General features: G+C 39.5%; 1 protein-coding gene across 1 annotated transcript; it reads right to left on the reverse strand.

Annotated features, from left to right (window-relative positions):
* Positions 1 to 2,191: 2,191 nt before the first annotated feature.
* On the reverse strand, positions 2,192 to 25,134 carry TRABD (TraB domain containing). Its single transcript, XM_050899472.1, has 9 exons — positions 25,077 to 25,134; positions 22,800 to 22,878; positions 20,045 to 20,211; positions 18,903 to 19,043; positions 13,561 to 13,671; positions 12,008 to 12,147; positions 9,529 to 9,701; positions 7,858 to 7,969; positions 2,192 to 4,907 (listed from the first exon to the last, which is right to left on the reverse strand). Exons 1-9 carry the CDS (start codon positions 25,098 to 25,100, stop codon positions 4,730 to 4,732), a joined length of 1,125 nt encoding a protein of 374 aa, XP_050755429.1. The 5' UTR covers positions 25,101 to 25,134; the 3' UTR covers positions 2,192 to 4,729.
* Between the last annotated feature and the right edge of the window lie 1,638 nt (positions 25,135 to 26,772).

The raw sequence follows: 26,772 nt of genomic DNA on the forward strand, positions 1-26,772 counted from the left end.
GCAGTAGGCGGAAGGCAAGCAACAAGGGAGGGGATAATTAGACAACCACCCGCCAGCCTCTTCAGCTAGGAGCTGCTGAGCAGGACAGCTGCTTCAGCTATTCCCCATCCCCCTTCGCACACAGACAGACACAAAAGACCTGCTGCTGTGGGGTTATGCACAGCAGCTGTATTTTATCACCTGAACAGTCAGTAGACCGATTTCAGCTTTGTATCTTTGGAGCTACTTGTGTCCTGCTGTTGATGCCTTTCATGCACCTTTCCACAGCCAACTGAAAGGGCTCAGCACCACACTGAAGCCTGTCCATCAGTCAGAGCTGGAAAAGTGACCCTTCTCCTGCAAATACTTAAAAAACCCCAAATCTTGCAATAAAATCAGTCTCAAAACACTCCAGTCTAAAATTAAAGTTTATTTCAGTTTTAGAAAGAAACAGGAAAATACATACATGAGTATCTTGGAGTTACACAAGTGACAGTGTGTTGTTTCTTTTCCATGTGTAGTTCCCACTACTGCCTGGCACTTTGAGATAACTTGATATATTTCTCAGTGCCTTTTAGATGTTTTACAATACACACACAGAAAAACAGCTTCCTGTGGAAATCCGGGCAATATTAATCTACCTCAAAAATCAATTTTTTTAATTTGGTTCAGTATTCGATATAGAAAAAAACCACATCATAAACATGACCTAGGCCAGCAGTATGCATGTAGTGCTGGTGAACAATACACTCTGAAAGCAGGCAGCTGCCTTCCATGTGTGCAGGTGTGCAGGCTGCCTGAGCGAGCAGTGCTCGATCGCTCACGTGCTGTGCAGCATGTCATCTGCCAGTCCCATGGACAGTATTTGAAATTCTTTTCTTCCACCTAAATGGCTTACCCAGCACTTTGCAGACGCAGCTCCAAGTGCAACTGAAGGGAACTTTGCCTGATCAAGGAAAACAGAACTGCACTTTGCTTCACACACGTACAAACAAAAAGTATGGACCACTGATTGACAAAGTGTACAATCAACAGACTATTCAGCTGGTACATTATCTGTATGGAATACAGCTTATCATATATAGTTACTTCCAGCATGAATACAGGGTCTTTTTATTAATAGCTTTTTTTTTTTTTAAGTAATGGTCATGTTGATTTACCTGGCTCAATTTGAAAGATTAAACTTTTTGCCACTAATTCAATGCCTTTTCCACTTAAAGGGTCTTTAATTCCCATGCAGAGGACAGCACTGTAAGCACAAGTGACTGTGCCTGATATTAGGCCAGTGTTTGAGCGCTTTGCTGGACTGGGACTAAGGCCATCAGCTCCTTGCACAACTGAGCACTGGAGACATTAAAAGAAAAGCAACAACAACAACAAAAAGTCAACTCACCATGCCTAACTCTGGACTCTGAATTTAGGTACTCGCATTGAGAAGTGAGTCTCCCTGCATGTTCAGTAGGGCAGGGAAACTCATCCTTTCCTCTCCTAACCGATTACATATGGTAGGTAAACTAGTTTCCCTGCTTCAGCATTACACTCAGATGCCCCTCAGTGGGAGGTATTTACTCCAACTGACATTCTTGTTCAGAAAAATGTGTTAGATGGTGAAATTATCATGTACTAGATCTAGCTAACCAGTGTTTGTTCTCAATAAAAATACTGATTAATAAGGAAAATAAATGCCTTCAACAGAAATGGTGGTTAAAATATTTTATTTTTTATATCATAGAACATACTGCTGTTTACTTTAAATCACTTTAAAGGCACACATTGTTAAAAATACTTCAAAATTACATCACATGTACAAATGCATAAAACAGATGTACATGTCACCAAAAAAATACAATATGGCTTCATAAGGTTGAGGCGGGGCTGGGACAATTCAACATATATTTAAATTTTACAGGATGCTGTTAACACTGAAAGGACTGACTTGAACAGAAAAGAATGGACCTAAAACACTGATTATGTTACATAAACAGTACAACACATTGAATATACAACATTGAGCATTCGTGTATGGATTCATAGGATTGTTAGTTCTGCAAATTCATCAGGCTTTCCAATGCCACTGAATAAACAGTGCATGCATATGATCTGCCAGTTTGCAATAGTGGGAAGACAAATTGCAAATTCTCAGTCCACAAACAGGCTCCTTGAAGAATCTGCTGATATGCTTTGTGTAAAAAAAAAAAAAAAAAAGTGGAACAATAGACTTAAGGTACTAACTGGAGAGAATAACTGAATAATGAACGGACAACTTACACGGTAATCACTTCTGGCTAAAAAGCATAAACATTAAGTCTGCAAGAATGCTCCATGACAATCATTTAGCATTAGTCCCACCCAAGTTTAAGGCTCATATCTAAAATTTACCTTAGATTTGTTTTCCTTTGTGTAAAATTACCTGAGCACAGATATCAAAGATCTACAGAGCTTTTAAAATATCTGCAGATACCTTAAAAATCTGTAGATAACTTAAAGCAAAACATCAATATATTGAATTCTACCAGCTAAAAATTCTCAAAAAACCAACCAACAAAACAATATTTTGGTATGTCAGTAAAGCCAGGAAAAGAATGAGCTTAAGCTTTTGCTTTCATCTTTTAAAAACGTACATAAAATGTAATAGATTTATTCAAATAGGACTGCTTAATTGTAAACAATACATTAAACCTTTAAAAAAAATATCAGGAATCAAAATTCAGGCAGTCACTTTAGTCTTCTATAAATTGTTTACAAATGCTGCTTTTCCTCTTGCTAGAGATGGCTGGTGGTTTCTTAAGCACTGATAGATGGAAAATAAAAGGACCCGCCTCCACTGTATTCTGTATTATCATTCACACTTCTTGGACACAAAGTGTGAATTGCTGCCATTCTCATTTGCTAAGGTTTATTCCCTGCACAACCGTAAGGGCCAGATCCAGAAAAGCACCTAGCATCATCTGAAGAGCTCTGCAGGATCGGGTTAGATTTAATAGGTTTAAAGATAAACATGCACTTAAATGATTTGCTGCACTAGAACTCATACGATTTTCAAAGTGCAAGGCAGAAAAGCATCAGGTTGCATGGACAGACCAGCTCCCAGCAAAGTCAATGCCATCACAGAGAGGAGCATTAGACCCTTAATTTCATTTAAAAAGCTTGAAAAAGAACACTGCACAGAAAATACATGTACATACTTTCAGCAAACAATAGACTGCATGGGACAATTTCCAACACAAGGCTTTGGAAATATACCCTACTAAAAGCAGTTTGTTGATTTTATTGAACCAAGTGAAAACAACAAACACAAAACACAACATCACCTTTTCCTCCTCCTGCCTCACACACTGGTTCCTATCTTTCATTCCCAAAAGAAATTAATACAGGTAAAAACTTCACTTTAAGCAATGAGCAACTGTATATGAGCCTGAGGAGCAAATGGGACTCAAATACATCAGGTTAAAACTTCGATATGACAATTACAGTTATTTGTATTGTTGAACCGGGACTAGCTGATTGCAGAGGGCACTTTACAATCATTGACAATCCTGTATAAAGGGTACCAAAAAAATTCCTATGAAATATGAACCTAGGATTAAAAAAACCAAAACAAAACAATGATGGATGGCTGTCCTGGATAATTAAGAAAGAAAATCACAGCAGTCTGAAGTACCCATAATTCTATGTATAAATAGCAGGTAATCCAAATAAAATGCTACAGCTAGTTTGAAAAACTAAACTGAACATTGCTTTTCTATTAAATAGATTAAAATATTCATCCACTGAGAAATTACATTGATAAATAAAATATTTTCATGTATCAAAAATGGGGGGCAGGTACTATCAATTCCAGACTTCTTGTCCCAATAATGAAAGGTCCGAGAAACAAAAGTAAATTTTACAGTAGTTCTAGTCTCTTAAATTTACAATACTGAATCCAGCAGGATTTGGCTAAATAATACAGTTTAAATAAGCTAATCTAAAGGAACAGAGTGTCCTGTAAACATCTGACACAAACCACATTGCATTCTGATGGCGTGGCTATACCTTCTCTATGCAGGAGAAAGACAATTCAACTGGTGGTGGTAACAAGGGATGCAATCTAAAGGCAACGTTCCTGTTCTTCAGTAAGGCTTGTAAAAAATTTGAGCAGTGTACGTATGACAGCCTGTACAATTCTGAGATCTTTTGAAAGCTCTTAAGTTTAAAAAAAGCCTAAATGTTTGAAGTATAAAACACACATTGAGAAGATGTCCTTCTAAATTATGTGTAAAAGTGTCTGGCACCAGAAATGACCACTAGGTATTATTATACCTAAGGAAAAAAAGCGAAGAATCACTCAAGACAAGTGTCCCTGAACTTCGGAGCAGATGCAGCCAATTAGGTTACTTTGTGTTGTTCTGTTCCTCCGGAAAAGAAGTCATGAACATACACTCTTTAAGCTGTCTGTACTACATCATCAGTAATATATATTATATATAGAGTATGCATATATATAATATATATGTTTGCGTACATTTTTACCTCAATCTGGAATCGTGGTTTCATGTAACACACTTACCAGGAATCAAACCTATTCATTAGATCATAGCTGGTGTAACTTTAGTATCAAATCTTTTATTATACAGCAATTCAGTGTTGCTCAGCATCAATCATCTCTGACTAGAATCCTCATCTCGCTCTTCTTTCAGTCCAGTTCACATTTGTTGCCTCTATCACCCTTTTTCAGCCACCTTCTTCACATAGTGCCTCCACTCGATGTTCAATGCTGAGACCTTATTTCTGTCAGCTTCTGAAGATAGCTCTGTGCTGCTGGCATCGAGAGAATAAACTGAGCTGTCCTTTGACCTATTCGGTAGCAGCCATATCCCATCAGTCCAAAAACTGTTGCTTTTATGACAAATTTGAAAATCTTACTTGAAGCTGATGGAGGAGGCACACTGAAGCAAAAGATATAAAACAATGTTAACATCTGCATAGCTGGAAAGAACAGGCATTTTCCAATCAAAACAAAGATCTTTCCTCCCCTTCCCCCTTATAGGGCAAGAGACTTTCAGGTAACAGATGTGTCATGAACGAATAACATATTCTTTCATGTTCGAGGGCTACATCCAAATTAAATAGTAACAACAACAAAAAATACTAATAAAGCTTTTTCCACTTACGTATGATGCCACTCTTAATAGCTATGGACCTTGACTTGCCCATCACCCTCTCAAAATAACTAAGACAACATCAAGACTTCTTGAAGAATACTAGAAGTTAATACTGTTTGTCAAACTGTTTATAATATTACTATGCATATCTCTGCACAGAGACAAAAGTCAGAAGAAACACACGACACAACCTAAGTCCAACACCTGTACAGTCAACTCATTGTCATTCAGGGTAATGGAGGAAATGGATATTCTGGATAACGTGTGTCAGGACCCGGTCAGGTTTGTGTGGCCAGAAGGGGTAAGCCTGGAGCCAGGCTGGCCCCTGCACAGATTCAAGGGGGGTGTTTTAGCAAAGTGTACCCCCGGATGCCAGGCAGGCTTACCAGCCTAGCTGCAGCTCCCAGCACGAGCGCGTGGAGGCCAAGCCCCTGCAGCGCTCTTGGCCTCTGGAGGTCCACAGAGGACAGCGCAGACAAATCAGAGAGGCTTCGCATGAAGCTGTCTCCAGTCTGGCAGGTATTGCTGGCTTTGAGATCTTCACAGAGGCACGTGGTAGTCTTTGCACTGGCCACCTGGAACCAGGAGGGCAGAGGACAACAGGCACACCACGTCTACCCCTGCCTTCAAGCAGTCTTATTAACTTAGTGTACGAAGCAAACAGTTAATATTGCCTTCAAAATAAAGCTGGCTTTGAAAGCACAGCAACACGCACACGTAGCCCTGCACCTTCACTAACAGGCTCTGCGGTACCTCAGCCGGCCCTGCACCCACAGCATGCCTACACTGCAACTCAGATAATCCTCTCACAGGGGATGGAGAGGTCTCTGCATGTCATTTCAAAGAAGCCACAAGTTCTCATTTATTTATATCTAGAAAATGTTTCTAATGTATTCAGAAGCAATCAGTTACAGTAGTGCAAAAACATTATTGGCACACTCAAACCAGGTTAGATGCACTGCGATTAGGATACAACTAGACTGAGTTTAGATCCATGTGCTCAAACTAGGGCAAAGTTATTACTGGTAAGATTTTGCATATTAAGGGAATATACAGGAAGAGTTTTAAAAAAGCATATTGAACAAAGGGTGGGGTAAAGGCATCCCTTTACACCTTCTTACCTGCTTCTCTATCTATTCTTTCTCAATTCCAGTTCCTCAGCGCAATTTAAAAAGAATCAATTCATAACAATCTGAAGCAAATAGTAAGGTCTGCTCAGAGTCAGGTTCAATGCATGAACTTAAAAACTGGAAGTCTGAGAAATGTATATGTTTCTATCCAGACAATTTGCAACTTGTAAAACATAACTAAATACCTGTAAAAGTCTTAAAAACTTTTCACTTTAGAGAGGTGACAACCACTAACACACACAAAACCCCCGTAACTCTGCTCTGCAACTGCAGTTCAACAGCACGAGGGGTAAAAAAGTTTTAACGAGAAATGAGTCTCAAATATAGTAATCTTATGAATGTAATTTGCTTCATATTATTTTACAAAGTCAAGTTAATGCGATACTAATGTCTTATGAAAGATAACTGGTAACCATTGCACTTGATTATGGCACTGGCACGGTAAAGACAATCAAGTCCAAGAGTCTAAACTTTGATGAAAAAGACCCTCTATGTAAACTTCAAGACACATAGTCAGGCTTTTGGCTATTCAGTTCTGTAATGTCAATGATGCAACCAACATTAACCATACAATTATACAGATTTGGGCAACCTCATTTTACAGGTTATTTGCGAAGGTGCGGAGGAATATGGACATCTAGTTTGTGACTCCAGGCAAGGCTTAGCCTTGAAAAAGACTTACAAATGGCTAGGCAGGGCTTCTGTACATTGCATTCTTGGATCCAGATACCAGAAGTCTCTCTAAATCCTATTTTAGATGCCTAAATACACCATTTAGATGGGGTACAGTCTTTTCCGTTTTTCAGAGCCTCTGAAGAGATGGGTGAGGTGCTTACATAAACACAGTAAACAGATGTGATAAGATAAAGTGCCAATATTTGAAAGGCTCTATTATCCTAAACCACCACAAACCAGTACTACCAGGTCGTGCTATCTCTCCTACATTTCTAAAGTCCTGACCTTTGTGGCTTTATAGGATACACATAGTCTGAACATTTTGGTTCTTCAATTCCTGCTTTTACAAAGCACATACATCTATTTTAATATGTACTTTGGAGTGAGAGTTCATCAGATACATGGCTTAAATCAGCCCATATTTAGGTATACACATTAAAACATATTTTTTATATATATATACACACAGTTAAAAATAGGCTATGAGCAACTGTGATAGTAAGCTTGCCAGAGCCAGCAGTGTCCTGACACAACAAAAGCTTTGAATCCACCAGTTTATATTTGTCTAAGCTAGACTGGAAGCCTGGTTTTGTTTTCATCATCTTCTACAGCCCTCACCTGAATTCTTGTTTTAAAAGCCTTAAATGTAGATCAATGAATTTTCTTTCTAGACAAGGGCATCTTCTCATCTCTACATCCCTCGATATCCAACTATTTACTTTTTTCCTTTGATATTTTCTTTCCCTTTGCTGTAAGCACAATCTGCAAGCACTGCACAGCAAGTCAGTGAGCTGACAGGGCAGGGATGACAGTAGTGATGTTTCTTCAAGCGGTGACAAACAACCAAAAAACCCCCAAACAAACCAGTTATTGCTGTCTTTTAGCAAGAGAAGTTATTATGTCAACACGTAGGAAAGGATGACTGTTACCTCATTATTTCCTGGATGTTTAAGTCAGAGTTCCAGTTCTTTTCAATTCCAGGTACATGACCCATCCCAACAACACCAACTACAACAGCTGGGATATATTTTCTAGGTTCAACTGAGAAAGAGAGATGGAGAGAAAGGAACACATCAGTAAAAGAACTAATTTCAAGCTATAAACAAACAGGTAATGTGTGAGATTACAAAACTGAATTTTCCAAGAGGCAGGGACTCTTAGTACTAGATATTACAACTCTGTTACATACTAAAAGTTAATACACATCTCAGCTACTGCCTCTTATGTTGAAAGTCTGAAAAAAATCAGCACGGTTTCTGGATTTTCAGGAAACGTTTGTTTCAGTAGACAGACCTGGCCAGGGCTCATACTCCAGCCTCAGAGTGAGAGGCTCAGCAGACGCAAGCTAAATTAATTTCTTTCCTTCCCTGTGTGGGTCATGTTTCTGAATTGTGAGGTTTTGTATTTTACTATGAATCTTAAGTACATAATTTGCCTTTTTTTTCCCCTTTTTTCTTTTTGCCTCTCGTGAGCACAAATGCATAGAACAGACTGTACATATATAATATAAATGCACAGCTTCTAAACAAAACTGTCTCTGGCATTGTCTCTTGTTAACTAGGAGACTGAGACACATGACTATCAGTCAAATAGTCCCTCACATTCTTGTCTTTTATGGTCCCATCTTCTATTTTAAGTCCTTCATAATGCATATAAACCCCTTCCAGTTTCACAGGCATTCACTAAACCAGTGATCCAGAGACTGAGCTTTTAAGAAGGTAGATTTAAAGGGAGAAAATAAAAGAGCAGGGGAACTGCTAAACAATTCCTCTTGTGGCTTATGACGCAGCCAGGACCAACAATAAAACTAAGTTTTCAGCCTGCTCTTTGGACCAAGTAACTGAATGCATCTGTGCTTCTTTCAGCCACATCAACTGAGCTAACAGGAAATACTGTGTGTTTGGACAAACTTTATGAAAGCAGCATTGAGGTAATATTAGGCAAGGGAGATAGAAGAACACAAGTACAATCCCCTCGCTATTTTTTCAATCACAAGACATTGCCAGAGGTCTGCACTGAAGCGATTACAAACAGTATCTTAAGACAGCAAATAAGAGGTAACCCATACCTCAGTATGCTTATATATAGGAAGGGCATGCAGATCACATACAGCAGCAAAATACTTCCAAAGGCTAGAGAAATGCAATTATCCTGTATGCTTATACCTTGCTGAAACATGCAGAGTTACACGTTTCAAGCAAGAAATGTTTTCCTGAGCAGCTAGTGATGACAATGAATTTGGTACGGTAACAAGGTGGAAGAGAGATAGGCAATATAAGCGTAGACTGTCCCACGCTGTGCTGTAATGCCAGATGCCTGCCTTTTGAAAAAGTTGTCAGGCTAATTAGTATTTTCCAGTTTTAAACAGCACAATGAGAAAGGAATCATAATTTGGAGTCTACTGCTCTATGAAAATTCTTTACTTCTATAGGTGGTTGCGACAGAAGAGTAATATCCCTTTTTAATTTTTTAAGCACCATTATCTTATGTGACGTGGCACACATGAACAGAACATCCCAGATTTCCTGAGAAGAACTGAACTTTGGACTAGTACACAAAGAACACCTTGCTAGTTATGATATCCGCTTTAAAACAATTACTTTCTGAAGCTCGAGGTAGTTCTATCTGCTTTGCTGCTTGCTTCAGCATGTAGGTCAAGTAAATATCTCGCTCCGAGACAATCGTTCGATGAAGATCAGGAAATTCTCCAATCATTTCTGCCATCATCTGCTCCAGTAAATCCTTCTGTTTGCATTTCTCCACATCATCTTTACTGAAAGAAAGATAAGTTTTCTCAGTATCTGTTATGCTTTTAAAGCCCAATACAGACAAACCAATGAATAAAAACAATTGGGTACTATACACATTATTCACATAAACCCACACTCTACAGTTCTCCTCCCGGGGTTCTCCTCTTCAAAAGCAAAACAAACTCCCTAAACCTGTATAACTGGATACCTAACAATGCCTCAACAGTGAGGGAAAGGGAAAGAAGAGAGGTCACTTGCCTTTAGGCAGTGCAACTGGCCTGTCAGTTTGAAAGCTGACAACTCAACTGAGCAAAAGCACTAGGGCTTCAAAGGAAACAGTTATCATGGTGCTCCACTTTCAGTGTATATTAATAAGCTTAGAAGAGGCAACACAGAGCGCTCCTGAGGAAGCAGATCTGATCACTGAACACACAGAGGCTCTATTTAAGGAACAAAAAAAGCACACCGTAAGGCACAGTCTGAGGGGATGGAAAGAGTTCTGCAGGTTCCTAGTGTCAATCACAGGTCTTCAGCAGGGAAGTCAAAGTTATAAATCAATTCCCTGAACAGAAGACTAGGAAATGGGCAGGAAAAACAAATAAAAACCACAGAAGTAAATTTAACGAGCTTTTATTTTTTTCCATAGGTGCTTTTCATAGGTGCTGTTAACCTTCTGTTTGTACCCACAGCTGTGGTACAACCATTGTCTGTGGCAACAGAATGATCTGGTTTTACATCACTGTCTACTGAAGAATGATGCCAAACATGCTTTCTTTAGTTTCCAAGATCAAAAGGAAACTACAAATGTCAACAGGGACAACCAAAAGGAGAAATGCATTGCTAGCTTTCAACAGATCATAGAAAAGCTATCAGACTGACACAAATTTGATGCTGAATTATTACTCCATTTTCTGTAGAATCTCATGTTGATGGCTGGGTGCACAATACCCTCCTGCCCCCAACAACTTCCCAATTATAAACATCTTTCCTTTTCAGCCCCTACCCACGTTATTTTTAAAAATCAACATAGCAGATCAATCAATTGTACGACAACAACTGAGATGCTATGTCCAAGCTTCAGTGGGAAGCTAGTGTGCATATATCATAATTATTTTAATATTGCAGTTGAAAAGCAAAATGTTCTTAGGACGGATAAAAGAACTGGAGAAGCTGCAGAGAAATATATCCTCCAATGCCCCTCAAAAGCCTGCAAATAGTTTCATGCTGGTACTAGACTAGTAAGAAAGAAAACTTACTTTGCACATGAGCTGTAGTTAATGGATTGAAAGAGGGTCAAACTCATTTTACAGATGAATGTAACAGCAAGTATTTACAGGAAAGGACAATTAAGTAAATGCTAAAACTGGAAAACGGAAGGATTGACTGACCAGGCTATGGTTTGAGCCTTGGCCCAATTTTAAAAGCCTGGAAAAAATGCCACAGATCATTTCATGAGCTGTGCAGAGCTCTGGTCACAGGGTATGAGAGAGGCACTGAGATTCAGGGACCACATGCACAGGGAACCCATTTCTGGCAAGCCTCCCAACACTGCGAGCCCAGTAGGAGCAGCCTGAATTTAGGAGGACAGCTGTGCATGTGTTCTCACTCAGTGCAAGCATGTTATCGCACACCTACTTGTGGAAAGAGGAAGCAAACTTGGCACAGGGATGTCTCTGAAGGGCAGGGGAAATCAAACTGAGCAAGAGAATAGCTGTCTGAGAAATATTACCGTAAGGCAAAAGTTCCTAACAATGTCCCTTTATAAAGGCAATAATCATTATGAGTCCACATGTTGTCCACAGCCTTTAAACATTTGCTCTTGTTCCAAAAATCTGCTCAGACAGCAGATTCAGCTCTCAAGCTGCCCTGATCCAGATGTGACTTAGCACAGCAGGCCCAAGTCCTTTGGAAATCTTAAGGAGGTATAAATTAGCATACCGAGGCCCTACTCTCTTCTATTTACAATATCCACACACAGTAGTGGGAAAGACTTTATTTTCAGCACAAAAATAAAAAAAAAAAAAAAAAAACTTTTTTCTTAAGTACACTAGGAATTCTCCAGCACCAAATCTTTCACTTTTGATACGATACGAAGTAACAATTAAAGACAAGAGCTGGACAATTAAAGAAAGAGGTGGAACAAGATCAGAAAGCCAGCTTTCTTTTAAAAAATATGGATTATTGTAGGGTAGTTTGGATAATTATCCTTCTCACTAACTTCAAGTTTCACTGCATCAGGCTGGGTACTGAGGGCTTCCAGCTTGTACTAAAGTCAAACTGAAGAATTGAACAATTCACCCCGATAAACATATGGGATGCTTATTCATACCTGATTGGGTCAGATAAGAAGCAAAGGCCCCAGGCAAGCTTGACTTTTTGCCAGAAAGAAAGTGCAGCAATTGCTCTCTTAAATGTAACAGGGATGGGTCGGTCTCCAAGATGGAATTTACAGAAAGGTACTTTACTGGCCTGAAAGAGAAGATACAAATCACTAGTCAACATTTCATACACAGTACATCCTTATTAAGAGAACGTTTGTTTTATTGTGTTATACCAGGTATCTTAAAAAGAGCCAGTAGTGTCATACTTCAACATAAAAAAATATTTTGGCTTTGCAGTAAATAAAATTTCCAAAATACTACTTTATGAAGGAATACATCAGCTACAAGATGCAGTATGTATTACAGTAAGAACATTAAGTTGTAATGCCACCCTCTTTAGGTTACTTTTACTTAAGCAGAAAGCTCCTGCTTATGACTACTTCAGGTGAACAGATGGGGCTCAATATCTATCTGGGTCTGAATACAGTCTAAGGTGAAACAAATGTGGTCATTTTGCTTTTACCTAGGATTTGTCAGGATCACTAACCTATCAGTTTGTCATGGTAAAATATATTCAAGAAGGAGCTTATGAAACAAGAACTGATGCCACATACCACACAACAACGCGAGGTGAGATTTTGCTGTAGCTTAGACTGACAAATTTTAGCACAGTACAGAATTTCTAGAAAATTCTTTTCTATGCATACCTGTTTAAAAATTTGAACCCACCACTTTAGAATATATCTATATCTATATATATATCCCCCCTCCCTTGAAATGGGAAACACTTAAAATGTTTCACTCTGGTCTGGAATGCTTAGGAAAACAAGCCTTGAAACAGTTTTGGTTTTATTAAGGATAAATACACCAAATTATTCCAGATTCTTTAAGAGCTATGTTATCTCAGATTTCCTTACTAGTACCTAATTTACATAAAAATAGCAAGACACATTCTGCAAGGTGGATACATACAGTGAAATAGTGTCTCAGTATTCCCAGACAAAAAAGAGTAGCTGTGATACACAGTAGAAGTCCAGCTGCTATTTACTTCCCAGTATCACAGCTGGCAGTAGTACAAAAGGGAATGTTAAAAGACCAGATAGGACTAATAGACCAGTCAGATATTTCACTTCCCCAAATAATCTTTCCAGATGAATGTGTTAGATCTCATTAATGCTTGAGAGCTGGTTTCCACAGCCTGAAACCGTGACACCACCAACAGTGGGACCAGGATTCATATCCAGAATTCAAAAACAATTACTTAACAGGAATAAAATAAATTATTAATGAAATGAAAACAAATGCCATCAGAAATATTATCAGGAAAAACCCTTATCATTTGAAGCCTTTTTGGAGTTGCTTTCATGCCACTAAGGGCTACAAACCTCTGTACTTTTGAGTACACTTTGAAGCCGAAGATGATTCTTACTACTTCATAGGCTTCAGCACAAGTATGGCCAGACTGCTCTTTTCTTGTCACTAACAAATAGTTTTATTTAGTTCGACTCTGGGAGCAAAAGGCCAGTAATCTGACCTCAGAAAAACCATTTCAAATTCGCACCTCTTTGAAAGCCTCCCTGAATTCTCCTCCTGGGGCCATTCCCAGCTGTTCTGTGATGTGAGCAGAAACCTTCAGAAGCAGCATTTGCATCAATCCAGACATGACTCCATTCTGGCGAAGAGGGAGAAAAACATTTAAAAAAAAAAAAAAAAAAGAAAATCAACAAGCTGTGTGGATTTCTCAGAAGAATGCACTGTTCACAGTCATGAAAAAAACATTAATTATCTTAATGAAGAAGCAACACTGAAGCGACCGTTTGAAGCCAATTCACTGATCAATACAGCTCTCTTATTTCAGTTTGTATCAGCTGTGAAGTAGCTTTTCACTTCAGTGTGCGGCCAAAGTATTCTCCCTTTCAACAAAAACATATGGCAGAGTTAAGAAAGGAGGGCAGCCAGACTTACTTCAGTCTATATTTACTCCACTGCTTGAAGAGAGTGTCTGAATAACTGAAGAGTAAAACAGCTCATACTGTGCATTTAATTTTTCTTGATCTATCTGGTTACAAAAAAGGGACCGCAAAAGTATATTCCATTGAATGTGCACTGAATGCCACGTTATAGAGATACTGAAAGGGAAATAGATAGTGGTCTAATCATAAACACTTCCACAATCCTGGGAAACACTAGGCTGGGGACTGGTTAGGTTAACAGATACAGAAACACAGAGAACCTAGCATTGTGCAAGAAATTGCTGTGCATGACTGCAGCACATAAGACCTTAGAAAAGACCTCACAGTCCTGAGTGTGACTCACTCCCACAAGCAGACTGAAGGCCCCTCCTTGCACAGTCCATTACTTTTTGAACAGAGACCTAAAATCAAGGCTCTTCTTTTTAAAAAGAAAAAAATTCTCCTATATATACTTATGCAAAATTTCCCTTCCCTATCCTTTCACAAAAAGAATGAAAAAACGTCTCAAACAAATCCATTCAGAGCTGTTCCTTCTGTCCAGCTCTGGCTGTCCTCAACCGGTTATTTTTACAACTAAGACTCAGTGGCTGAATGTTACCTGTCCCCAAGCGTAAACTGTACCTTGGTTATGCATCTCCTCCAATTTGGCATCAGTCCATACTGCTACCAAAAGGGGTATTCCCCCTTCCCTCGCCAAAGGTTAATTTCCTGCTATATCAGCAGCTTCACACAACTGAAGATGAGGTTGCATGGGATAGCTTGAGTTAATGTAACTGCTTGAAGTTACCAGAGGAAGGTCCTGGTCTCCATTCCTTCCTCCCAGGGCCATGCTCAAATGGCCCACCCTGTGCCAGATCTGATGCTTGTATGACCTCTCCAAAGGCTGTAGGCAATTTTTGCAGTTAAGTGGACTCAAGAGTCACTGAGGACCAGAACTGGCAAAAGAGAGGAACTATTTTCAAAGCCAATTGATTATCTGCTTTACCATGCTACAAACTAGCAAGCATGGCAGAAAGACAAGACGCTGGGCTCTTGGGGAGAGACGAAGAAGAAAGAGGGCAGTGAGAAAAAGAGTTTTCAGCATCCTTGATATCTAGTTCAAAAGCCTGGGGGACAAGGGTTTCCAGAAGTTCAGAAAAGATGCCCACAAAGAAAAGAAAACTACGATAATGCAGCCTGAGGTTATTTGCTGGCTGATCTCCCCTTCAGGATTGATGTATTTGAAGTTGCATTTTTACACTGTGACAGAAATATTCATCCTGCTGGCTAACAGAGGGATGCATCTTTGAAGTGTGTCCGAGTCATCTGTGCTCTTAACCTGCACGGAACTCAGTGCCTGCCGTATTCGCTCAGCATCAAGGAGATAAAAGGTGACAAGCAGCCATATGTAGCAGCAACCAGCAACCACTGGCCAGCCAGAAAGTGTTGAGGGATAAAGAGCAACATGTGCGAAAAATAATGGGAGCAAAACAGTAAAAGAGGTTATTATCAATACCAGATTATTCAATGTCAGATAAAGGAAAGCTGACCACAAAAGAACATTGAATCCTGAGTGGCTAAAAATAATTTCACAAGTTAGATGCAACAGCCATAAACACAGAGCAATGCACAAGTAGAAGGAAACTTAACTGCACAGGCAGAGGGTGCAGAGCTATTAGCACACAGGAGAGAGAAAGCGAAATACTGATTTTATCAGCCCAGTGTTCAATAGCAGTCAGAAAGCAAGAAGAGTGAGAGGGATTACCAGCAAAGTAACAAAATGGAAACATCAATGCGCTGCTGTACAATCTTTAGCGGACTCCTGTCTTAAAAACAACATACTTGAACTAGAAAATGTGCAAAGAAATACCAAATATATGAGAAGAGATTAAACATACTAAATACTCATGAGGCTTGGGAAAGGATGACTGAGGAAGATACACTCTATTGGACACCATGACTAGCATGGAGACAGTGAAAAGGACAGGAAGAGAGAGGAATACCCAGGCTAAATATGACTGCAGGTTCTAATGCCTTTCCCCAGGCATCTGTTATTGGCAGCTGCCAGAGGGCTTCTGAAGCAGATAAATCTTCCACCGGACTCAGCACAAAAACGCTTATACTACGTATGGGAACACAGCCTAAGGAGCGGGCCGTGGGGCTACTCTTCAACTGTGTAACAAGTCACAGATCCAGCACTAACCACAGAACTGCGGGCAGAAACAGGCTGTTTGTACTTTAGTCCTCTGGATTTCTTCTTTTAAAAACCCTCATTCCCATGGACACAGCCCTGTGCAACCACAGCCTTGCCACCTGGAGCCTGGAACTGGTTTTCCTACTGCTGCAAGCACACTGGAGGTTAGACCTTAAAGTGCGAGTGAAGGTAGCAAGTGACAGCAGCATGCTCCTGTCCATATGGATGTATCCATCATCTACCAATTCACATTATATCCATTTTATTTAACATAAGAATCCTGTAGGTTACGTAAACATGGAGGGCTGTATTACATGGTGCAAAACAAGAGCTTTTTCACAGGCCAGAAGCATTAAACAACATTACAATATATTCCTGCACAGATAACTTCAGCCTAAAGGAGTAGGTTAAAAAAAGTGAGGTTGAGCTATGATTTGGTTGCCACCAGCCCACTTTCTCTTCTGCCCCAGAACAAGGTTTCTCAACTCCTCCTCTGTGTCAGGACTAGCAATCATACAGCCATATAGGGACATGATGCAGCTAAAAAGCAAGCCCTGTTCAGACTAACACGGGGCCATGGTATGGACACAGAAGGGACAGTGGAAACAGGAAGCTAGGGGAGAAGATAAGACAAAACATGTCTTACCAGTTTGGTTTAAGCCAACCGTTAGTGTGCATCTTCAGGTAATCCGCATTTGAGCCAGATACCACTCTGCACTGTGTTGCTTTGCTTAATGGAAAGCAAACAGGTAGTTCTCTGCAAACAACTGTAAGGGTTTTGAAATTCAAGGAGGGGCTGGAGGAAGGCTGTTTTTAACCTGCAACAGTTGCTTGATAAGCTGTGAATACCAGTGACCCATTGCAAGTGTGTAATAGTTTCATATTAACACTGCTCAGTTTCCAACTTCAATCAAGAGCAATGAAATGCAATTTTACTGCTTAAGATTTATACAAGCGATTACAAAAAGACACAGTTTTCTTTTCCTAAATTGATACTCAAGGATGAAAGTTACAAGCAGTTTTGACTTTCAGTGTAACTTTTGGGCCTGAATGCACATTTCAATGAGAGGGGACAACTGAAGCATGACTGAGTAACTTACCAGCTGGTTTGATTTTTACTAGAGAAAAACAAATACGCTATAATTTAGCATGAGACAGTTGGACTGTTTTTCCTGGTTTTCCCTATATAACCCATACTGCTACTGAATCAAAGGAGGAAGGTTTGGAGGTTTTTTTGGTTGAGACTATAGATGGATAAATACATTATTTAAAAAGGCACAATGTCCAAATTTTATTATTTGGATTATCCCTGGTGACAAAGGAGACTAAGATTGAGCTGTAACAATAGGAAGGATCTTTGTATTATTCTCTGGCTTTGCAGTCAACACAGTCTGCATTTCCTACTGTCTGCACACAAGATCACTTCAAGCCCTGGTAGGAAGTGCTAATTACAAAGCTGCCAACACGAATTTACATCACAGAGAAAAAAAGTCTGCTATTTTATTTTCATTGTCCTTTTCCTCTTAACAGAGAAGCACAGCAAAAACTGTTGCATTTAGCTTTGATAGAAAAAAAAAAGGCTTCTGTGCCTGTTTACGAGGTCAGAAGACCCCCAGCTACGCAGCTCTGGTTTTTGTGAACATGCATTCTTTTGGCTACATGCATCAGAACAATCCACCTTACCTAAAATAAACAGATGGATGCAGTAATTCATGCAATATGCAAGTGTTTTGCAATGTTCTTTCCTTTGACAGGACATAAATAAAGAAAACAGGAAAGACGCATTATTGCCTAACTCTATGAATCAGAAAGCCTGCACTAAGACACTGTGTGCAGGTGTACACACACACAAACACAAGTAGACTAGCCCCTAGCCACTGCAAGTGCTTCTGCATGGATGCAGATTATATTCTTATGAGGGGTGCAATCCTGGAAATTCCCCAATTACATCAATAAAACAATTCCAATATATAATACGACACAACCAAAATAACAAGCTATGAATTCGTTCATTCAACTGGATACTGGAAACTCTTTTTACTATTGACCACCTACTGGCATTCTGATCAAATGTCCTGTCATTTTTAAGTCAACTTTGTGCTGTTTCACTGTGCCTAGCTTAAAATTACTTAAATACAAGCTAACTGGGTGAAACTGAAAAAATACAGAACGCTTGTTTAGCACACCCATCCCAGATGGCATCAAACTGCCAGAGTAGTTATAATTTGCATAGAATCCCACACTTCTCAGCCCAGATTTTTCAAAAACCTCCCTCAAGGCCTACTGTCAATTAGAAACTACTCAAAAGACAAGTGGATGAGAATTAAAAAGAAAGAGCAACACACTAGGATGAAGAAGGAATGCAACTAAACAGATGACAACAGACAATACCAAAACTAAGTGCTCCCTAAATAGCTGTGATACAGATGCAGATTGCAGGAATAATAATCATATTTAAATATATTAGCACAGCGTTACAATTACAAAGTTAGACTTGTGTCCTGCAAATGGAGCAACTGTTAAACCCAGGAGGATTCTTGCTGAGGTCAACAACTGCCCAAACAATCGCATTGTGGAACAGAAGCCCTCAATACTCCAGCTGAAAAAATAAATACCAAACCTAATTTTGCCACTGTAATGGAACTCTCACCTAGGTGAACAGTATTAAGTTCCCAGCTCATTGGAACACTGGTTTTGGTTGCAACTTGACAAACTGCTCTTAACACAAACCTTTAATTCTCACTGTGGAAATCATACCTGCTTTATAGCTTGTTGAAGTTTTTCCAGATTTATTTCTTTGGCTTCTTTTAGTAATGTCTTTTCATCCATCTTTAACATAGAAACTCTGTACTGGCATAGTTCCACCACAACTACATCAGGCTGCACTTCTTGTATTGTCTGAAAAAGATGAATTTATTTACACCAGTTTAGGAAGGATTAAACAGAAATGCAGCCAATATCAATACTTTCATGAGAAAAGGGACTTAAGAGCACATTCCAGCAATCATTTTCAATTAAAAGAGTGAATAGAGTAAATAAGACTTCTCCAAATAGCTATGTATTGAGAAAAACATTAAGGAAGATGACGGCAAAATGCTTTAGTTACTGGGTACTTTGGGACACGAAGATGGAGAACAAAGTGTGCTGGGGAGGGTGGGGAAGAAAAACTTGATGTTAAACTTTTCACATTCACAAAGTTCCTTTGACCATACTCTGCAATCAATGTGCAATCTGAGTTAGAATAAGCTTTGTAAGAACCAGGGTTGATGATTCTGGCACAAGATTCCCGCCCCTCTAGCTTCTGGAGAATAAAGCCACTAAACTGCAGACTTTGCACGAGGTACAGCATGAAATAGTTCCTATTTTCACTAGAGCTTCGGACCTATTTGCATCTTGAGAATGGAATCCAAGTTTGAAATGGCATCGTTTTACAGCTCGGTATTATACACCCTGGGCACAGAGAAGCTGTAAACTGCAGTTTCTGTTCTAGGCTTTGCATCTTCTCAGCACGTCCCCATCACAGCGAGTATGCAACAACCACAGTACGCACTGTCGGCGTGACGTGATGCTGTATCATGACAGGCAATGTAAGCTCACTAGTGAGATTTCTACTTTTAACACTGGCACCGTATCTGCATTTGTTGTTTAAGGACAAATAAAAATATTTGAGATGGAAAAGCAATGTATTGCATAAAAAAATTATTAAGATAATATGTCTGCCTCAGTTCATCCCACAGCGCTGTTAGCCCTCCAACAGCTAACAAGAAAAAACAGAGTCTGGACGTTACAGCACAGAACCAAGTCAGAGTGCTGGACTTCATTCTACTTAATGCTAAAGTATATTTACACTATTTTAACATTATAAACATGCTGCTGAAGGGCTCCCATTTAGTATTTACCTTCACTACATCCTTTTTGCTGCTGTCACTGAAATGGGCTGTTCCAACCACGTATACTTTAGAACCATCCTCAGTGTCAAGCTCAGTCACAGTGCTTGGTAAAGTAGGCTGTTTCTGCCTCTTCTTCATCTTCATCTCCAGGAGAATTTTAAATGCATCTGCATCAGCTGTAAATGTAAAGAAAAACAGAAAAGAAAAGCACACATGACTATAAAGTGCAGGTAAGTAAAACAGAAAATAAAAATGTCACCACTAAACAGCAGAGCAGAGCTAAAAGGCCATTGATTTACCACTGTAATCTTACATTCAATTCTGAGGCTACATCATTGAGAGTGCCACCACTGGAGAGGCTGCCTCCAAGCATGGGTCTCAGTCCAGGTTTCCTACCCTGTGGACACTGGGACAGGTTGTCCACGCAGTTCAGTAAGGGAAAGAGAGAAGCTGTGTGGCAGGTGAGGTGGATAGAGAAGCAAAGAATACTTAGAAAAGGTATACACTAAATTGAAGGAAAAAAAAAGGCATTTTTAAAATTCTAGAACAAAAGCGTTCCCTTTTGGGATTTTATCTGTATAAACGATAGCAACACATGTACGCTGGTATGAGTATGCTGGTAAAGTCACCTGCACATATTGGCACATACAGGATACCTACAGTACCAACCTTTGTCTTTCCTGTGATTAACACACCAGGGATCAGTATACAATTGAAAATTAAACTTTAAGAGGTATTCAGGTCAGGAAACCAATCATTCTTCCCTAGTTTCAACAACAAACTACTTAAGACCAAAATGGTACAATGTGAGTTTATGTCAAGCTTGCCATGGAAAATAGGAAGATCTATCAGTTCCATCACAGTTGCTTGTTAAATGCCAGAAAGACTCATTAACTGAGATAGAGAAGCTTCAGTTTTACATCAATGGGAAATATAGTAACTTCTTTAAGCTGTAATGCATCTTAGGAAAAAAAAGCATCAAGTAGGAAAGCAGAGTTTTGTTTCCAACCAACTCTCTTTCTCTGGCAAGCTGCTGCACAAGTTAGCAGAGGTCTCAAGTGGTCCAGAAGCCTCGAATAGGATCATAATCCCAGGGAAAAAAAAGGTTAGTGAACAGTTTGCAGGCAGGATGTCAAAGATGCAGATGAATTACAGCCTCCTACCATACATTCATTCGTTTCATGAATCTGGTTTAACTGTGTGGCTCTGGCCCCAGATCTGTCCCACAAATACTTATCTCACAAGATTTTATGTCAAAAAAAAAAACCAAAACAAAAGCCACCCTCCAACATCCTTCTTAGTTAGCATTTTAGTAGCCTACTACTTCATGGTCAATACCCAAGAGCATGGTGTACTTCAATCAGTATGGTCTGATCTAAGACCATGTTGCTGCCAAAACAGATGGTGAGGGGTGGGGAAAACACGACTGTAAAAGGAAGCAGAAGAGGCAGGGCTGTTGCATTTGTAGCACTCTCAGTGACATAATCATAAAAGCAGCCATAGTAGATCAACCAAAATCTACCTAAGCAAATATCTTGCCTCCCACAATGGTCAAAAGTGGGTATCTAAGGAAGAATATAAGAAATGAGGAACTGTGCACGGTACCTTCCCCAAATACTCTCCTGGCCGGAGATTTTTTTGTTTTGATTTACGGCTCAGATTCCCCCAGTTGAAAGTACTTTCTATGTATTCAGTAACCCTTAAAGGATTTTATTTCTATTAACTTTTCAAGCCTTCACCTCATACATATATTCAGAACTGGACTGAATAAGGTTTCATGTGAAGAAAAACTGCTATAACAGTGCAGTACCAGATGTTACCATTTAAGGACATAATCAAGGAAAACATTCTCAGGAGCAGCTACGGTTTTTATTAAACTGATTTCTATATCTGGAGAAAAAAGCAACATAAAAAATTAATCTGCTTCTTCAGGTCTGAATGCTTTTCCCATAGCTTTAGTCAAGGCTCTGTTTGCTCCCATGATTGTTATTTCTGAAAGCTGCAACCCCCAGGGATTATTCAGCAACTTCAGCCTTATAGTAATGTTGCTGTTAGCCGCTAATTTGCCATAAGGTGGTTCAGAGCATAGTACCTGCCAGAAAGCACTATCTGAATGCTCCTATTGTTCAAAATGAGCATCGTATACATTAACATCACAACAGTATATCAATAAACACAAAGCAAATCCTAAGAAGCCTTTGTTTTCCTCCTCCAGAGAAAGAAATGTCTGTCATTACCTGATCCTTACCACTAAAAGGTAAGGGCTGACACTCTTCCTGGGCTTCACAAGACAGTTCTGGCTGGAATACTTCTATTCCCACATCCTGCAGGCTTGGCCTTCATATCAAAACATTATCATGCTAGTGTGGGCAAAGTATTCCACTTGGGGCAACTGATTCAACAGCATAACAGTAGAGATGCCAGAACGCGGAAGCAAACACGTACTTATGCATCTCTGGCTTAGAGCAACGACCAAGCTTAAAACAATAGCTGAGTATATCTATTAAATCAAAAACCATTTACTTTTTTTTTGAAAGCATGGGAGCAGCAAACTGACAATCGATATGTCATTGCTCTTTCCAAATTTGGTTTCCGCAACTGGGCCTTTCTACAAATCGTGAACACATTAAGTCAGATATGACCTCATTTGCATCTCCGTTTTGTGCTAACAGCCACATCCTTATTCGGTAAGGAAAAGGCATGGATGTTTAGCTTAATATACTTCCAACGTGATACACCCTCCCCAGTCAAACCAGAAACATACAGATATTCTGCGATACACTTGACGTTTCCTTTGGGCCATCTTCTGGTGCATCAAAGGAGGACATTGGATCTGCAGCAGCCTGTATGAAACAAATTCAAAAGGAGGCTGGGAATTATAATGAAACACTTTAATACACCTTTCCCCTTGTGAGTTTGCTCAATTTGAACCTACATATAATATTCAGGCAAGTAAATAATTTAAGCAGTGTCAACAGTTCAAAATGTCTGTGGTTTTACAACTGTTTTTCTCCTAGCTGGATAAGTATGAGAAAGAACATACTAAAAACTATTTCATGCCTATTTTAAAAGATAATATCTATACCTGACACGGAGTTTAAAAAAAATCTGATTCTAGAATAAAAAGAACAAATTTATCTCTAACACTACTATAGCTTTTTCTGTGTTGGAAACTAAAATGTGCACTGATTATTATAATACCATTGCCATTCATAAGATGACGTATTTGACTCTACTACCAGTCAGCATTAGTCTGTCAGGAGTCTGACAAAGTTAATCAGCACTCACAGGAATACACATATCCATTCAAGAAGAATCTGCTCAAGTATTTTATTCTGTTGGAATAAGCGTAAGGTAATTACACAATATGCACACCCAATCTTATAAATTTCATGTGTATGTTGACTTTATATACATGAGAAATCAAAGTCAAAAGGATGCAAAGCATCTGCATAGTTTTGTTCTCTAAAGGATCAGAAGGTAATTGAAAAGATTCCCAAAGACTGACTTTTAAATATTATCACTAGAAGTATATGAGGCAGGTCTTTGGCTAACAAAACTTTTCTTATTTTTAACTAACAGGCAAGTTTTAAAACCTGTGTATAGAATTCAAACAATCCCAGTCATTCAGCCAATGTCATCCAAGCTGGAGAGGCAGAGCTAGTGCAGAAGAGAGACTTAAGAATCAGGGAAAGCTCAACTATAAACTACCTTTAGGCAACTACATTAATTCAAAGTTGAATCAGGATGTTTATTGGGAGAATTTGGAATTCTTGAACAACATTAAGTCAAAAAGTTAGAGACAAGATGTGAATCCATCATCATTCAAGTACCTTCCAAATGAAAGGCAGCACTAATCAGTCAGCAAGCAGGCAGCCAAGCTCTCCTGAAGGATGTCAGCTTTTCAGCTAGAATGATTGGTTTATTCACTTTGTACTTAACCTGGTAAGATTTAAAACAGGACTGTACAAAGCACATCCAATTGTTAAGAGCTTTCAACAAGAGTAATTAATTTCTTCTTGCATTCCATTATGCCAAACAGTAATTTTCAGATAATAAATCCTGAGTGTCTTACCTTGGCTCCACTGAAGGTAAGGCAAAATTTATCATACATTTCATGGAGTAAGACCAAAAAGTACAACAGCTTTACAGTGCAAAGTTTAAAACATTCACAGCAACATATCATCCTTTCACTACAAAACAGAAGTCTGTTCATTGACAACTGCAAACTGCAATTACACTGCAAATTGCAATTACATTCACAAATTTAATTTAACACCAGCTCAGCTTTTGATCACAACATATGGCTTGACTCTACTGCTTGCATACGTAACTCTAGTCACAAAAATATTTTGGAAAAATGTATCCATCTGTAACATATGGAATTAATCCTGTCACTTATGCTGGCTTTGTCATCATAACAACATTACAACATTGCAGTGGGAAAAGCACTAAGCACCACTTTAAGAGTCTGCCATTCCTTTTTTTTTTTTTTTAATTAACTAACAGGACACAGGAACCGACATTTTTATATCTCATAAGAAAAAAATTTCCTGAGCTTCACCTATTATACCAGAAAAAGGTTTTGAGATACACGGATATGAAAGGAGAAGAAAAGGAACAGAAAGTGTAGAAAAAAGCACCTCAGTTTAACTTGGCAAGGTACTTAACCTATGTACAATGAGATCATTCATATACAATCAATCCGTGTAATTTACAAAAAATTTTTTCCTCCTAAAGGTTTAAGCTCATAGGTTAGGCTATTTTCTGCAATTCCTCACCTGCAAGTAAATTAATACAAAAGACCCTTTAGCTTTTGTAATTGGAGGGAAAAGGACCCTGAAAAGAACGCAAATGTGGCAAAAAAATAGCACTCAGCCCCCCCACCTCCCTGTTTTAAAAGCGGCCTCACACTGGTAGTCTCAACCCTCTGACTTTGCAGACCTTCCCTGAGGATGAGTGGAAGTACCTGGTTGATTCAGAGTCTTGACCTTCCTTGCAATTCTACTGACAAAAAAAAATTTTCAGCTCCAAGCCCTACCTCAGGCTGTTGCTCCTCTTGCATCCCTGCAGCGTAGGCTTATTTTCATCAACCACACAAGAACTGCAAGAAGTAAAAGGAATGGAAGAGAATTAAAAATTAATGGCATAACCCAGAATATTTGCTTAAGAACTGTAAGGGGGGGGGGGGGGGAAGCAGAAGTGTCTCTACAATCTCTAGTTGAAGTCATAAAAGCAGCAAACTGAAGGTGCCACCTTTTCAACTCTGCTGCTGTTAAAAGAAACCCCAAACAACAAAACCCCAACATCCCCTCCCCCATCAATAGGGTAAAACTCGCCTGTTTCAATCCGGTTCTTGAGTTGGCTCTAAATCTAGAGCATAGTCCTGTTCTCACACACACTGAGAATATCTTGATAAACAAGGGTTGATTTCATGGGAACTCAGAATTTGCTTTTTTTGCTGTCTTAGATTCTGCAAAAATGCCTTTTTCCTCCAGATCACTCATAAGTAATTGAAGATACAGGATGGCTGTCAAAAAGGTTTCAGCAATAGCAAAAATCTTGCTCAACTAGATCAGTCATTCTGTCTCGTCCAAACAAACTACATCAAGACAGTTTTTAGGCAAATTTTAGGAATCATCTATATTTCTAGGACTTCACTGCTACAAGGAACAGGAGAGCAGTCACAGTCTTAATATTCAACCAGAGAGCCACACACATTCTTATCTGATCTGCATCATGTTATCATGTGTATATTTACAAATATGCCAGGGTCAGAACATCAGTAAGATCATGCCTGTGTGAAAAACGCTGGGATCTGGGTTTTGAAACCCTTAGTGAATGGTTTCCATGTCTTAGTTTTAAGATTCTTTCTTCCATCCATATTGTTCAAGTCCAAAAGTTCTCCCTGAAGCTGGCAGAGTGCTATGATTTGACTGTGATGGTACTCTAAGGGGATTGCACAAGACACCGAACGCATGACTAGTGCTCATTCTGCTTATTCTCACTGCTATCCCACTAAAATAGAAGCACTTGAAGAAAGTGCTGCTTCTTCACTACAGCATTTTGGGTTACCTCCCTCTGACCTGTTTCACAGTACATGTGAACAACGTTTTACTTTATTAGGCTGGAGAGCAGTCCTGACCAACTCATTCATACAACACATTTGCAGCCCCGCTCTGAGGAGCGGAGGGACAAGTTAGGCTCCTGCCCTACGCCCAGGTGAGGCTGGAGGAAAGCTGGCTGGCACCTGGGTGATGGCATATTCCAGCACAGGAATGCGATGGCAAAAGCCCCCCTCCCCTCCCGCAAATGCAACAGTCTCCTTGAGTCTGATTAGCATTCTGCACCCTGGTTTCTCGCCTTTGTTTTCAAATGAGTTGTTTTGCTTTCTAGCTTTGCTTAAAATACGTTTCTATAAAAAGAGCGTTCGCCTGGGCAGCGTGAAGCATGCAAGTGTAATTCAGGCAGCTGGCACACCTCCCTCCACGCGTGTATGGAGGGACTTCAGCAATTCACACCTTCATGTTGTCCACTGCTAGTGGTCAGCCAGCAAACTGCAGATCACAGCTGCAGGCTGGGCAAGAAAAACGTGGAGTGGCCAAGAGCCTGGCTTCTGCATGCTCCCTGTGGCTTGTCACCCACTATGTGCCCTGAGCAGGCAACAGCTACAGACACAGCTCCCGAGCTGAGAGGCAAATACCTTGTTAAAACAAAAACTACACGCTGCAAACAGT

The sequence above is a fragment of the Gymnogyps californianus genome, chromosome 1 (assembly GCF_018139145.2).
Source record: "Gymnogyps californianus isolate 813 chromosome 1, ASM1813914v2, whole genome shotgun sequence".
NCBI lineage: Eukaryota > Metazoa > Chordata > Aves > Accipitriformes > Cathartidae > Gymnogyps > Gymnogyps californianus.